Raw genomic sequence first — 15,857 nt, 5'->3', positions numbered from 1 at the left:
AACATTTGGACAAGCCTGTGAAATACTGGAAGAATATAGTCTGGTCAGATGAGAGCAAAATGTAACTCTTTGGATGCCATAATACACACCATGTTTGGAGGACAAATGGCACTGCACATCACCCTAAAAGTGGTCCTTGGCTCTTGGACAACTCTTCTGATAATTATTTTCACTCCTCTGTCAGAAATCTTGCGCGAGCACCTGGTTGTGGCCAGTTTATGGTGAAATGATGTTCTTTCCACATCCGGATTATGGCCCCAACAGTGCTTACTGGAACATTCAGAAGTTTAGAAATGCGTCTGTAACCAATGTCATCAGTATGTTTTGCAACAATAAGGTTGCGAAGGTCTTGAGAGAGCTCTTTCTCTTTTACCCATCATGAGATGTTTCTTGTGAGACACCTTGGTAATAAGACACCTTTTTATAGGCCATCAGTTGGGACTGAACCAGCTGATATTAATTTGCACTGACAAAGGGCCGGATTGCTTTCTAATTACTGATAGATTTCAACTGGTGTCTTGGCTTTCCATGCCTTTTTGCACCTCCCTTTCTTTTCTTCATGTGTTCATTCATGCTATGTTTTTGATTAAAATATATATTTTTAAAAAGTGTCCAACCTGCCTGCTGTGTGTACACTGACTTATCAACCTATAATATCATGATTATTATTATTATTATTATTATTATACTGATACATTCCCAAACTTCCTAACTGCAAAAAATGATTTTCCATGAGCAGACAATCTAAAGATGCTCATCTTTCACATGATCAAAGTCTTGTTTTTCTGTGCTCATGTTCTTTAAAACAATCTCTGCCTTTTAGCTGTCTCTGTAGTTCACATTTGATGATCTGATATTTTAAATAACAATGCTTCTGTTGTGTGTTTCATCTGCAGCTGAAGCTGAGTGTTGCTGACGATGGCTAGATCAGGTAAAGTGAAGCTGCCGTCACAGTATGATATTTCCATGCTGCTGTTTCTTTTCGTCATTTAAAATGGGATGAATAGAAATTGCTTTTTACAAAAAACTATAACAAGCAAAAAATCCTATGGAACTAGAAGAGTGACAGTAAATGTTGGCATTTAAAACAGAACTTGAACTGAAAAAGTAAAGATTGGAATTGAAGAAGTTCCAGTGAAAAATAAAACACAAGCATTAAAAAAATACTTGATATTATTTTGATTAAGTTTAACAAGACTTATTGTGTGAGTACTGTAATACAGCATTCACAGTATGTTATCCAAATCTTTATTATTCTGCTTCTTCTTGTATTTCTTCCGTACGTTTTTTGGACTCTAACTACTCCTGCATACTTTCAGCTACAGAAACAGTTCAACTATCAAAATATTCATCTCTTTAAGGACATCAGTGCTTACATTCAACTTTTACCTCTTATACTTTTTAAAATCCACACACAGTAGAGAAAATACTACACCGTGGATATGGTCGTGAATGGGACCTCTTCTTTTTATGTTACCTGTAACTCCACAAACTAATAGTTAGCTATGTGATATGCTCCTAAGTAACACTGTTACTAGTTATCTTGACATGCTAACTAGGGGTGTAACGATTCATCTACTACATCAATGTTTCGATTTATATTCCTATGATCCAACTACATCGACAGGTACTCAGCAAGTTGTCCTTAACTGAGACGTATATCGACCTATAATCGATCTGCAAAGTAAATTATCGATTGCATCGATACTAAGAATTTACACCTTGTATATACAGTAAGCACGTCAAACGTAATATGAATGTATTTTTTCACAGTTTTGATAGTAAAGAAATGTTAAATGTTACTCCGGTTCACTCTCCCTGTGTAGCGGCAGGCTGATAGAGAGAAAGAGCCAGACAAGTGAGAGATTTTCAAGCCGGGTTTAAGGTCGAGTCTGTGGAAACATTTTGACTTTTGCTTAAAGGGAGATGTCCTAAATCACCCGCTGTTTGCAGAATATGCAAAGTCCAGATAAATAAAACGGCAACACGACCAATCTTTCCACGCACCTACTGAGACACCAGTATTATTGCTCTACCATTTATATTGAAAAGGAGAACAGAAGCAGGTGCTTAAACTACGGTGACCAGATGTCTCGGATTGTCTGGGACTGTCCCGGTTTCAAGTTAGGTGTCACGAGTCCAGACAAATATCGGTCAAACAGTCGCATGTCCCGGTTTTCAACAGTCACTAACTAATTGTCCCGGTTTTCACCACAATCAAAATAACAATATTATGCTTACATAGACGTTTATCATGTTCCACTCATTAATTAATTTATGCGCACGAGATAAGAGCCAGCACAGCGCACCGCTGCTGTCTTTAACTACATAGTGATGTTGTCTGGCAACAATTACGCACAGACACGTCTGATCCGCTGGTTACATTTTGTGCAGTTTTGAACCACAGAGCCCTCCGTGCTTATGAGCACGTCAAACGTGTTGTTTTGATTAATTATACACAGTTCCTTCTGCGCATCAACAGGCAATTCACTCCTCTCATAACTCCCTCAGGACCGGCCGTTCATGTCAGTCTTTCACCCGGTGTCTCCATCCTGGACAAAATGTCTGAGCTCCACAATTTAATTATAATAGCCTGAGGCTGAGCCGAGCAACATGATGTGATCAAAATGGTTCAGGGTCAAAACTAAAGTTGAAAAATAATGTATGTAGTCCCAGACAACAATATGCTTCCTCTGAGAGAAACTCTCTACAGGACTCCCAAACTGTCAGTGCGTCATGAGGGGGAGAGCCCTGTGATTAAAGGGGGAGAAAGTAATGAATGTGATACAGTAAGTCATAATTGTCACAGCCGCTAATGCACCCCCCTATAATAATGCCTTCTTTTTCATCCCACCCTATGCTCTAATGCGCTACAGGTGCACCATGTTAGCCATTGTGTGAGCGCATGAACGTGTGTGCGCACGATGGCTAGGTTAAACCACTGTTCATTCGACCTGGAGAAGTTGGTTGCATTTTATTTTTTGTTACCTTTTGCTTTGAAAATGAGAACATCATTTAACTTGAATTTGATTACATCTTTTGTTAAATATTGCACTGTCTTTTGTATGAGTTATATGTATTTGCCATTAATCGTTGTGTTTATATCCATAATTAATTTATCCCTGATTCCCTTACAAGAAAAACTTTGAGGAATCCTGACCTGCATTGTGCAGTAGCAGCTATTTATTTCACACCGATAGAATTTTTGGCAAAAAAGGTATTGTGTCGATTTCAAGTCATTGAATTGAATCGTATCATATCGTATTGCTCTATATGAGCCAATATCGTATCGGAATCATGGAAAATTATAATAACGCATCATTGTAAAAACGTATCACCGTTACACCCCTAATGCTAAACATTGCAGCTTATGTTAGAGCAGTTGAACACACAGTTGAGTCCATTCCTAACACTTTTTCCAAACTCTTTAAATTAGTTTTACGGTGTATGCACAGCGCTTCAACATATGTAGAAATCCAGAGCTTGAGAGACCTCCATGCCTAGTTACGGTTGCTAAGCTATGGTTGGACAATCACTTCTTCGGCATTTAGTATTTGGTCAGTTTGGCTACTTCTAAAATTCATGACAATTTGATAAGTGATTTAAATATAATTTTGAGGTAAATGTTTTGCTTTTCGCTCTCCATTGGCCAGTTTTTGTTTTGCCCTATAAAGCATTCATTCCAAGCTTGTATATTTTCAAAAAGCTTCGTGAATACATCGATTGATTTCTGATGTAATTTGGTTTATACTTAACATTGTTCCTATCTGTGCCTTCTCAAAGTGAACCTTGAACAAACCAACCTGGAATGGCAGACCTTTGACGGCTCTATTCCCAACGGAGCCGTTTCAATCTACAATGGATACGAACAACGCACCGACTACGTTGCCAGATATCGGATCGCAGCCGGCTTCTACAACCCTAACATGGGTTCCTACTGCCACTACGCCTTTCGAGACAAAGAGCATTTTGGCTCCCCATTTGAGATCCTGGTGAACAAAGATGACTTTGAGTCTTTGAAGTGGAAGAATGGCTCCTACGGTTCAGTGCCTGCAAATGCAGTCTACAGCTCCCCCGATAACATGTATGTTGCGAAGAACCAGTATGGTCTTGGGAAGATGCATGTTATAAATCAGGCCTTCTACCTTCCCTGGGGAGGTAAAGAGTATAGGTACGATGACTACCAGATTCTGACCTTTAGCTCAAATGTAATCAGCGATCACATTTCTGATGTCAAGTATAAAACTGATGATCTTAACATCATTAAGCATCCTCCAGAGATCTTGACCAATTCTATAGTCGAAAACAATAGCGACCAGCCAGTGACAGAGACTACCACCCTCTTAAAGACAATCCAAGTGGAGCAAAGGTGGGACACCAGCTCTTCCATAACAGCGGGCGTCACGACTAGCATCACTGCCGGAATCCCAGAAATTGCCTCTGCAACTGTTGGGTTTAGCGTTGCAGAACAGATGTTTTCCAGTGCTTTATCCACACTGGAAGGGGGAACCTGTTATACTAGGCTGTATGCCATAACAGTATGAAAATAACACATTTCATATTTCATTGTTATATAGTTACAAAAGTTATAAAATAAACTGACATGTAAACTAAATTGGTGTCACAATCAAGTTTCACTTGCAGAGTTGGATAGTAACAGGTTATTGAGTCTCTCTTGCAGTTCTATTGTCTGGCTGAAGTGTGAACATACAAATTTAAGATGATGAGACATCATTTTATTGTTATTCCTCAAAAAAAAATCATTAAGAAGAGCACCTTTTTATGGAGCTGGTCTGGGTAGTGGAAAGTGCATCAGTGATGAACAGACTGTGTTTTAGCTGTGTAGTACACCTGCTGTTAAACATTTATATAAACATTAATTAGATAATGCAAAATCATTATGAAATAAATGTACAATGCACTTGCTGTCAGCGCCTGTCAGCATTCATTAAACAAATGCAAGTATCAGGCACACTCTGAAAAGTTCTTGAGAAATGTTCTATTTAATTACATTATTCATTGACTGGGGAAGAAGCTCCTGGCTGCACCATTCCAGCAAATTGAAATCATTTGAATGTTTTGTGCATAATTTTATATACATTACCCCAAGTTCAGTCCGAAATTTGGTATCACTCGACACTTTGGAATCTCCACCATAAGTTCTGATAAAGTTCCGTGGGAAAGAATAATGTTAAATTGCACAGTATGAGTTTTATAAAGACTAGTCCACTGGCAATCAATCAAGAGCCTGGGGCAGTGTCATTTAGCTGGCACGAAACAACAAGGTGGTTTCAAATACAGACGAAATCTTACAGTAATGAATAGACTTCTGTTTGTCATTGCTTCTGAGGAAAATATCTTTCTCCAACTGCTTTTCTTGTTAACTGTATAAACAGGTTGTGTGATCAGTTTGTAAAATGTATGAGGGGGTTGTCTTTGGTTTTGTGCTTAAGGGGAGACACTACAGGTGAAGAGGGTACCATTTCTAACGAATAGATCCCATCATGAAACTTCCCCAGTTGATAACAACACCAACACTTACATAAAGGCAATTATTATTTGTATTACATAGTGGGGGCTTTTATTTTTAAAACTGTTAGTGGGTGCTTGATTCAAGGCTTGGGAAAACAAACACCCACTCCACAGAGAGAGCACGTGGCAAACATGATCAGTTTTCTGAAATGTTATGTATATAAATATGCAAATGATGCATTACCACGCTGGCTGACCTGCAGCGAATCCTGGTTGAGGAATGGAACGCCATCCCACAGCAATGTGTGACCAGGTTGGTGACCAGCATGAGGAGGAGGTGCCAGGCTGTTGTGGCTGCGTATGGATCTTCCACCGCTACTGAGGCTCCTGACGGTGGATTAAATGAATAAAGTGTTAAATTGCCAATATGTCTTGTTTGTTCCTTGTTACTGATGAGTTCAATCATCCAATCCACCAAACAACTCAAAACAAGAGTCAGTACCAACAGGAGAATACACTGTTTACCATTGGCAGAGCATTTTGGCAAATATTTCTTGGGCGTTAACCCCATAATCAGCTGTGCTGCTCGTCCCAAAAATGCATGATCCTTACAAGTTGAACATCATTGTGAGGGTAAATAAACAGGCTTTCCAACGATGTAAAACACAATGACCATTAGCATTGATACAACAGAGAAATAGTCGACCAAACAAACTTTTTTTTCCAAGTTTATATGCTCATGTGCATAAATTTCCAGAACAGATATCTGAACATTGGATAAAGCCAGGCTCAAAATTTTTGTTGACATATTAGAGTAAAAGGTTTTTACAGAGAGAAGTTTGGATATCTCTTTTTATCGCTCCGTAAATCAGAAAATACTGTTAACAGCTATTAAAATAATTCATTTTTGCCATGTTTTTAGGAATAAAATGTTCGATAAATTAGGCTATGAATGGCAATGAACAAACCCCTCTTCAGAATATAGATAGGAATGAATCTGGACCGGAGGAGAGGTGGATGGATCTTTCAACCTTTTTAATAAAGCCCCCTCCATGGAGACGGAGTATGCAATGTCCACCATCAGGAAACAAGAATGACATCACCAGGGAGAACGGAGGAAACTGGAGGAACAAGAATGAAGATAATAATCCCCCCCACCTGAGCTTCCCCCCCCCCCCCCCCCCCATCTACCCGTTTTACCTGATTTCATCATCAGCCTCTACAGTACTTATACCAGCCTCTTTCTGCTATCTGTCACCAGTTTCTTGGAACCTGGTCACCTACCTACCTACCTACCTGCCAGCCTGACCCTCTGCCTGATCCCTGGACTTCTGAACCTTGTGAGTTTTTGCAACTTACCCATACATTAACTGAACTGATCATGTCTGCTTTTGTCTGTGTTTGGGTCTTTCCCTTGCACACATCAGTAGTGATAAGATTTTCAAAAACTTTAAACTAATTTTTTTTACTTTATCTTCATTCATTAAAATATAAATTTTAAAAAAAGTGTCTCACCTACCTGCTGTGTCTACACTGACTAATCAACCTATAATATCATGATTATTATTATTATACTGATACATTCCCAAACTTCCCGACTGCAAAAAATGATTTTCCATGAGCAGACAATCTAAAGATGCTCATCTTTCACATGATCGAAGTCTTGTTTTTCTGTGCTCATGTTCTTTAAAACAAACACTGCCTTTTAGCTGTCTGAGTAGCTCAATGTCACAAAAGTGTGAGGTTCTTATTTTGGATACCAGCAATTAAAAGGTGTTTCCACTGTTAAGAAAAGACCCGATACGATATAATCAGTTTAAAAGATTTATTTAAACTGCTAAAATTGTCACCATAAAACAGATAAATAAAACCAGTTAAAACAGAGCTAAATGGAATAAACTACAATAAAATGTCCTTAAAATGGAGGTGCAAAGTCCAAGTGCACAGCGGGCAATAAATAGTTCAAGAAAGGGGAGTATTTTAGTCTTAAGATGTCAAGGGGGGCAAGGAGGGTCCCGAGGCCGTCGGCTCCTCTGCTCCGGCCCTGCAGCTCTGCTGCACCCTCGTCGTCGTTGGCGCTACGGAGAGAAAACGTCAACCTCAGTGGCCAGCGCACACAGTAGCAGCCCACACACACCAGAGATTGCTTGGTTCTCTCGTCCTGGCCGCCCTGTCACTCAGTCGGCCGTGTTCCTGCGGTAAACCGTACCGGTGAAGCTGCATCGGTTCCAAACTCGCGTCTCAAGCTCCGCTTCCTCGTTCCTGCTGGTTCCTGCTGGTTCTCTACCTTTGTTCCTTCTTCGTTCCCTCCTTTGTTCCTTCCTCCTGCACACCTGTCCACAATCAACTTAAAAAGAGGCAGAACGTCTCTGTCCGCCAATCCGGAGCTGTCAGGGGTGTGTCAATCAATTGTCACAGCTGTTTCTCATCCGTTAATCACCTTGATCCAAGTCCATTCCAGTTAAAAACACAGTAAAACCAGATATGAAATATAAAACACATGCAAAAATAAATCGGGCAAACATGCAACACCACATCAATAAAAACATTATAAGAAATACATGTACACATGATAAAACCCATAATAATAAATAAACATGCGATACTGGATCAAGTGATTAAAACAAATGTATCTCCCTGTGGCATCAACATTTGATGATCTGATATTTTAAACTAGAATGGCTCTCGGAGAGCACAGACCTCCGCTTGTATGTAGCGGAGCATCGTAAAACACTTCTTTCAAACTGGACAGAAACAAAATCAAACTCACCTAAACCATCGTCGTTACTCTTTCCAACAATCACTTTGTGCTTTGGTTGAACCCAACTGTAATTTCACATAATTTAATGTGAAAAACACTGATTCTACAGTTGATCTCCCTACCCCACCACCCGCTCTCTCTCTCTCTGTCTCTCTCTCTGAAGGAAGAAGGCGGGGTCAAGCGTCATCAACGCGTCATCAGTTACACTGTGTTATACCCAGAGGTCTTAATGTTCTGGCTGATTGTAATGCTTAAAAAAATTCCTGAATCCGGATCATGATCCTGATCGCCACCAAAATCAAATAGATTGTTCATTGTGCCACACCCCACCCCTCCAAAACATGTCATTCACTCTGGTGAAATCATAACCTCCTTCCTAGGCCTTTGGCCTTGGCGGAGGTAATAACAATGCTTCTGTTCTGTGTTTCATCTGCAGCTGAAGCTGAGTGTTACTGACGATGGCTACACCAGGTAAAGTGAAGCTGCCGTTACAGTATGATATTTCCATGCTGCTGTTTCTTTTCCATGTGTCCTCATTTAAACGTCACTTAAAATGGGATGAAAAGAAATTGCTTTTACAAAAAATGTAGGGAGCAAAAAGATTATGAAAACAGAGGGAAAAAAGGAATCTTATGGAACTAGAAGAGTGACAGTAAACACTCAGATGAGTCCATTCCTTACACTTTTTCCAAACTCTTTATATTCATTTTACAGTGTATGCAAAGCGCTTCAACATGTGGAGAAATCCAGAGCTTGAGAGAACGCCATGCCTAGTTACGGTTGCTAAGCTATGGTTGGACAATCACTTCTTCGGCATTTAGTATTTGGTCAGTTTGGCTACTTCTAAAATTCATGACAATTTGATAAGTGATTTAAATATAATTTTGAGGTAAATGTTTTGCTCTTCACTCTCCATTGGCCAGTTTTTCTTTTGCCCTATAAAGCATTCATTCCAAGCTTGTCTATTTTAAAAAAGTTTTGGGAATACATTGATTGATTTCTGATGTAAGTTGGTTTATACTTAACATTGTTCCTATCTGTGCTTTCTCAAAGTGACCTTTGAACAAACCAACCTGAAATGGGAGACCTTTGACGGCTCTCTCCCCGACGGAGCAGTTTCAATCTACAATGGATACGAAAAACGCACCGAGTACGTTGCCAAATATGAGAGTCAGGCCGGCTTCTTCTGCCCTTCCCTGGATTCTTACTGCCACTACGCCTATGGAGACAAAGAGCATCGTGTCTCCCAATTTGAGATCCTGGTGAACAAAGATGACTTTGAGTCTTTGAAGTGGAAGAATGGCTCCTACGGTTCAGTGCCTGCAAATGCAGTCTACACGTCCCCCGATAAAATGTATGTTGGGAAGAACGAGTATGGTCTTGGGAAGGTGGATGTTAAAAATGAGGCCTTCTTCCATGCCAGGGGAGGTAAAGAGCGTTGGTACAAGAACTACCAGGTTCTGACCTTTAACTCAGATGTAATCAGCGAGCAAATAACTGATGTCAAGTATAAAACTGATGATCTTAACATCATTAAGTATCCTCCAGAGATCTTGACCAAGTCTGCCATCACCAACAACAGCGACCAGCCAGTGAAACAGACAGCCACCCTCTCAAAGTCAATCCAAGTGGAGCAAAGGTGGGACACCAGCTTTTCAATAACAGCAGGCATCACGACTAGCATCACTGCTGGAATCCCAAATATTGCCTCTGCAACTGTTGGGTTTAGCGTGGAGACAACCCTCCAGTTCTCGAAGGGGACCAGTCATACCGAGTCAAACACCTACTCTGTTGCTGTTGAGTGCACAGTCCCACCAAAAAATTACTGCAATGTCAATATGGTGGCGCATAAGTACGGGGCAGACATCCCTTACACTGCACTCCTCAAACGCACCTACAGGAACGGGGAGACCAAGTGGACGTCCATCACCGGGACCTACAAAGGCGTCACCGTGGGAGAAGTCCGGGCTGTGGTCGATCCCTATGAACCTCTGTAGGCCCTGTCCCTGAAAGAATAATGGAAGAGGCTCCATGAGTTACAGTACCTGACATATTGAATGTTGGATACTCGTAATGAAAACCTAAAAAAAATAAGTTTTATTTTTGCTTTAATTTAGCATTTATCGATTTCTTCAGTTTTTCAACAAATTGTTTACCAGGCAACAAATGTATTGTTGAGGTATCACCTATAATGTCAGAGACACACACCCCCAAAACCTACCCTAATTCAGAGTTTAACCAATTAATTAATTAGTTTAATTGACTTACCAATTGAAAATTACAGAAATACTTGGAAACATTGTTGTGAAACTGGTGAATCAGTATGATTTCTTTTCTTCTATTGAGCTTAGAGTGATTTAGTCTCAGATATGATTTTATTCCACATATATAATCCCATATGTCTTTGTGCTCATTTAATAGTGATAACAAGTAGTTGATTTTCTTTCATTCTTCAATATGTAATCCTGTGTGCTTTTATATTCACTGGTTGGTAAAAATATGTAAGAAAGTTTCCTTTGCTAAAGGTCTTATGATCTAATAGTTTGTTGATGTTTAGGTTGTTAACCATACATGGATCTGGAGTAAAAAAGTATAAATAAGGGGAGACAACAGATTATAGGAGGCTTTTTTTGACTCTGAGGATATTTTTGACTTTTTCTTTTGGGCATTTTGAATCTTTTGGGGATCTCTTGAGATTTTACTGGGTGTTTTGGTTCCTTTTTGTATCATTCAATTCATGTAACCAGTAATCTTCATATTATCTTTAAAAACCAATAAAACTGGATTGTATTCTGTACATTCCAACCAAAGTCCTGTCTTGCTCATCTCTGAGGGTGTCTGCTTGGTGTCCTTAAGGTAAGGTAAGAGAGCCCTTCCCCTGGGATAGGCTGACAGTTAAAATGTAATTGTTATGAATTACAATAGCAAAGCTGAATACTTGCTAAGGTTAAAGTTGTGTTGTTTACTTTGTCTTGACTTGCTAAACGGGGTTAGCTTGGTTTGTTTGATGTTCTACTGGTTGAGGTGTGTTTTATGTTACTTATAATATCAAGGCTTAAACATAGTTGTGTGTTTTGGTGTACATTAGGTGTTAGATTGGCATCCAAATTAGGGGTGATGGGGCCAGGGTCCTGAAGCTGCCCTTCATAACCGAGCGAGGTTCCCTACCGACATAGGGTTCCTCCTCCAGGATGGACTTTAAAAACTCCAAGAGTACTTCCAGTCTCCCAACACCTATTGCATACACATTTCTGTAGCATACTAAAATGAAAGACCTGAAATAAGCAATACATCAGCAGCTGGTGTTTTTAAGCCTTGCTGAACTCCTGCCTCCCTGAGCAGGCTGAGACAGTTGGATAGTAACAGGTTATTGAGTCTCTCTTGCAGTTCTATTGTCTGGTTGAAGTGTGAACATACAAATTTAAGATGATGAGACATCATTTTATTGTTATTCCACAAAAAAAAAACATTAAGAAGAGCACCTTTTTATGGAGCTGGTCTGGGTAGTGGAAAGTTATGTGACAGGTATGTCACCAGTTCTGCTGCATAATTAGGAAATGAATGTTAGTATTTTAGGGGAAGGCAATAAATAACGTAAATAACACATTTTAAGTTGCCCAACTGGCCATCTGCCTACTTGCTGCATATATCAAATGAAACTTTGCAGATTTTTCTTATAGTGAGTGAAGTATTAGTGCTGGATCATCCGAATGCTATCAAAAGTTTGGTGTGTGACGATGTTCATGGCGGGCTGCAGCAAGTAGACGTTTGCATGAAGCATAATGGGATTGAACATCATAGAATGAAGCTCGTCAGTAAAAACTCCCTTCATTTCTTCATCTGAATTTGAAATAGCAGAAAAATATGTTATCAGAAAAATAAAATTACAGTTGATTGATTTTATATAAAATAAACATAATTTAATGTTAATTAAATTGTTAAAACTGAGTGTAAAAAGAAATGCTTTGTACTTTTAATTCCACCTGCAATCAGTTGATAGACAATACAAAAAAATTCACATCAAATATAAAATCAAATAAATAAATTTGACTAACTTCATAATATTTTCCTGCCTTTTGTCAGTTTTGGGGCTAAATACATATGGCATCAAAAAGTGTTACAAATAAAGAAGCTGTGTTAAAAAGGTATGACGCCTATGATAATATACAGTGTTAGGGAATAAAACAGGTTTCTATTTGCTTTATAACTTAGAATTATTTCTATATTTTGAGAAAAATTTTACAAAGTTGCTCAGTTAGTTGTCAGCCACAGCTCTTCAGGTTAAGTGAGTGAGTTTTGTAGTAATGTATCTCCATTTAACTAATCTCTGCAGATGCTCATGAAGCAGCTGAAATATCAAATAAATCCAGTAGGTGGCACTGAATGAAAACTTACTGATCTATTGAGCAGGTATGCTGAAACATCAGCACACTGTCTGCTTTACACTAAGTTTGAAATACAAAAATAAACTTTTTTGTAAATTACTATACACGGTGTACCCCTTACGCACACTCACTTATGTCTTTTTCTCAAGATAGATAAGCAAATGTACACGGTATAATAACCTTCAGTTTAAATACTGCAGTGTAACGTCACAGCCCTGCTCCCTGCATCTAATTACTTTCAAACTGTGATAATGTTTCAATGATCCATTATGTTGTGAAGAGGGTCCAATAGACCACAGACCATGGATGTAGAAGAGGGTCTACTAGACCACGGACCATGGATGTAGAAGAAGGTCCACTAGACCACAGACCATGGATGTAGAAGAGGGTCCAGTAGACCACGGACCATGGATGTAGAAGAGGGTCCACTAGACCACGGACCATGGATGTAGAAGAGGGTCCAATAGACCACGGACCATGGATATAGAAGAGGGTCCAATAGACCACAGACCATGGATATAGAAGAGGTTGTGTCCTGGTATTTTGCCCTGCGTGTTAGTAAATTGCCTACAACTCCATTAAATCCTGTTGATGTCGTGCTACTAGTCAGCATCGACGTTAGGGGCCTTGGGGGTCCAAAAAGGTCACTGTGCCCCCTCAGCTGAATTCTCTCCTGACAAAAAACTAAACTGAAATAACAGCTAAGCTATAAGTAAAATTAAGTCATTCAGTTTGGTAATGGAAGGACTTAACACTGCAATGCAAAATAAAGCACAAAACAGTGATAGTTTTGCATTTAGGAAACAACTAGGACATGTACTTGGGCTTGATTATATTGTTTTCTATTGGAGTGTCCTAACTGGCTGCGAACAACATGGTGCTGCCAGCAACACGGTGCTGCCGGCAACACGGTGCTGCACAGCGACACGGTGCCGCACAGCAACACGGTGCTGCCGGCAACACGGTGCTGCACAGCGACACGGTGCCGCACAGCAACACGGTGCCGCACAGCAACACGGTGCTGCACAGCACGCCTTGACGTTTTGTCTGAACTTCTATCGGATACCTTGTTCCTATTTTATCCTGTTACTCATATTGAGAGGAACGGCTGATTAGTTTAGATCAAATGAGCCGAGAAAACCGGGTCAGTTGTCCTGGATGTAAATGAAAATATGAACTTGATTACTGACACTTTCAGCACAGGCATTGACGTTCGCAGTTATATGTAATAAAGTTCACTAGTGAAACTTTATTACGAGCTACCTGTCAAAAAATATAACAGCCACCTCACTAATGGTTCAAATAAAACACGAACACACAGCACAAAGAAACAACTATGGAAACTCTGGGAAATATGAACCGTCACGACAATATTCCAGTAAGAAGCCTCGTTTTGATCCGCTCCGTTGGCGTGTTCGTTTTCTCTTTTTTTTTTTTTAATCTAGCTCAATAGAAAAAAATGAGAGAAAGTAGAAATACAAACCTGGTTCATTAAAACACAATTAGGACCAAGAGAGTAAAAAGCATCCTGTGCTCCTCTCATATCTTACATCTTCTACCTGTTTGGATTATTCTGTTCAGTATTGTGGAATAAAACAATGGACTAATGTTACACTACAGCAGACTGGAGCAGGGACAACAACTGGTGAGTGAAACATCCACATTTAGTCTTTATTAACTTAAATTATAGTTATGAAGAAATCAGTCAGAATGTAGATTAATGTGTTGTTTAACTGCCTGTTTATCTCGGCAGCTGTCTGTGGCAACATTTTGACCCTGGCATGAGCAAGACGCAGGGCGTGCCTGAGGAGTTATCTGTAGCCTCCAGTACCTCCACATTTCAAAACAGAAACCATAATAAGGTGTCAGCTGGCTGGAGAAGATCCCTAGATAACAACCTACTTGCTCTTGGCTATATCGTATGTTATTTCCAGTAAATATCACAAATAAAACGTGTGTTTTCTGATAAAAAAAAAAAGTAAGAACGTAGGAAGATAACAAGTACTACTAACCCATCTTTGAGGTGGTTACGTCTTCATCTCCAGTCTGATCTGGAGCTCACAGCTGATATGTTCCTGGTTTGTTTACATGATGTAACAGAAGTGCAGATTTAACGTATTCAGTGGACAGAGAGCGTCAGATGCTACGCGATGCAGCGCGATAGTCGGACGCTCGCATCCAGTAAGGAAACAGTGTTAGTTTATAACCTGTTTTTGTGGACATAACAGCATGTGTATGCGTGCTTGCGCACCTGTGCGCATAAGTGGCAGTATGTATACACCTCTCTGTCAGTTTATTACTTTCATAAAACATGATAATGTTAAAGATACACTTAATAAAGGCTATATGAGGTAAAAAAAAAAATGCCCCCCCCCCTGTCAAAGTTGATTGCCCGTCCGCCCCTAACACTCTGGCGCCGACCCTGAGTTTAGTACTGACAATCCGCCCGGTTGGATGTGTCGCTTAGGTTCTGTTTACACCGGTCTGTTAGTTACTATCTGATTTCACACTACCGTTTGCGCGTGCGGGAACGTGCGGTACACTTAAGGGTCACCCTAACATAACATTACCTAACATCGCCTAACATACAATGTTGGCGTTAGGGGCGGGCCATGGGGGTCCAGGCCCATCCGAAAAGGTCACTGTGCCCCCTCAGCTGAATTCTCTCCTGACAAAAAACTAAACTGAAATAACAGCTAAGCTATTAGTAAAATTAAGTCATTCAGTTTGGTAATGGAAGGACTTAACACTGCAATGCAAAATAAAGCACAAAACAGTGATAGTTTTGCATTTAGGAAACAACTAGAACATGTACTTGGGCTTGATTACATTGTTTTCTATTGGAGTGTCCTAACTGGCTGCGAACAACATGGTGCTGCCAGCAACACGGTGCTGCACAGCAACACGGTGCCGCACAGCAACACGGTGCCGCACAGCAACACGGTGCTGCACAGCGCGCCTTGACGTTTTGTCTGAACTTCTATCGGATACCTTGTTCCTATTTTATCCTGTTACTCATATTGAGAGGAACGGCTGATTAGTTTAGATAAAATGAGCCGATAAAACCGGGTCAGCTGTCCTGGATGTAAATGAAAATATGAACTTGATTACTGACACTTTCAGCACAGGCATTGACGTTCGCAGTTATATGTAATAAAGTTCACTAGTGAAACTTTATTACGAGCTACCTGTCAAAAAATATAACAGCCACCTCACTAATGGTTCAAATAAAACACGAA

General features: G+C 39.9%; 1 protein-coding gene across 1 annotated transcript; it reads left to right on the top strand.

Moving 5' to 3' along the window:
* The first annotated feature begins 2,684 nt into the window (after positions 1 to 2,684).
* Positions 2,685 to 11,043, top strand: LOC141770108 (natterin-3-like). The gene is made up of 3 exons (XM_074639770.1): positions 2,685 to 2,772; positions 3,784 to 4,158; positions 9,287 to 11,043. Exons 1-3 carry the CDS (start codon positions 2,685 to 2,687, stop codon positions 10,228 to 10,230), a joined length of 1,407 nt encoding a protein of 468 aa, XP_074495871.1. The 3' UTR covers positions 10,231 to 11,043.
* The last annotated feature ends 4,814 nt before the right edge of the window (positions 11,044 to 15,857 follow it).

Source organism: Sebastes fasciatus, chromosome 6 (genome assembly GCF_043250625.1).
Source record: "Sebastes fasciatus isolate fSebFas1 chromosome 6, fSebFas1.pri, whole genome shotgun sequence".
Taxonomy (NCBI): Eukaryota; Metazoa; Chordata; class Actinopteri; order Perciformes; family Sebastidae; genus Sebastes; species Sebastes fasciatus.
This window is presented reverse-complemented; position numbering and strand designations above follow the sequence as displayed.

What these genes read in the sequence shown, in the direction of transcription:
- LOC141770108 (XM_074639770.1), top strand. Translation starts at nt 2,685, where the DNA reads ATGCTTCCTCTGAGAGAAACTCTCTACAGGACTCCCAAACTGTCAGTG. An exon ending in TGTGATTAAAGGGGGAGAAA is followed by an intron (nt 2,773 to 3,783) that starts GTAATGAATGTG and finishes GCCTTCTCAAAG; the next exon opens with TGAACCTTGAACAAACCAAC. An exon ending in CTTCTACCTTCCCTGGGGAG is followed by an intron (nt 4,159 to 9,286) that starts GTAAAGAGTATA and finishes GCTTTCTCAAAG; the next exon opens with TGACCTTTGAACAAACCAAC.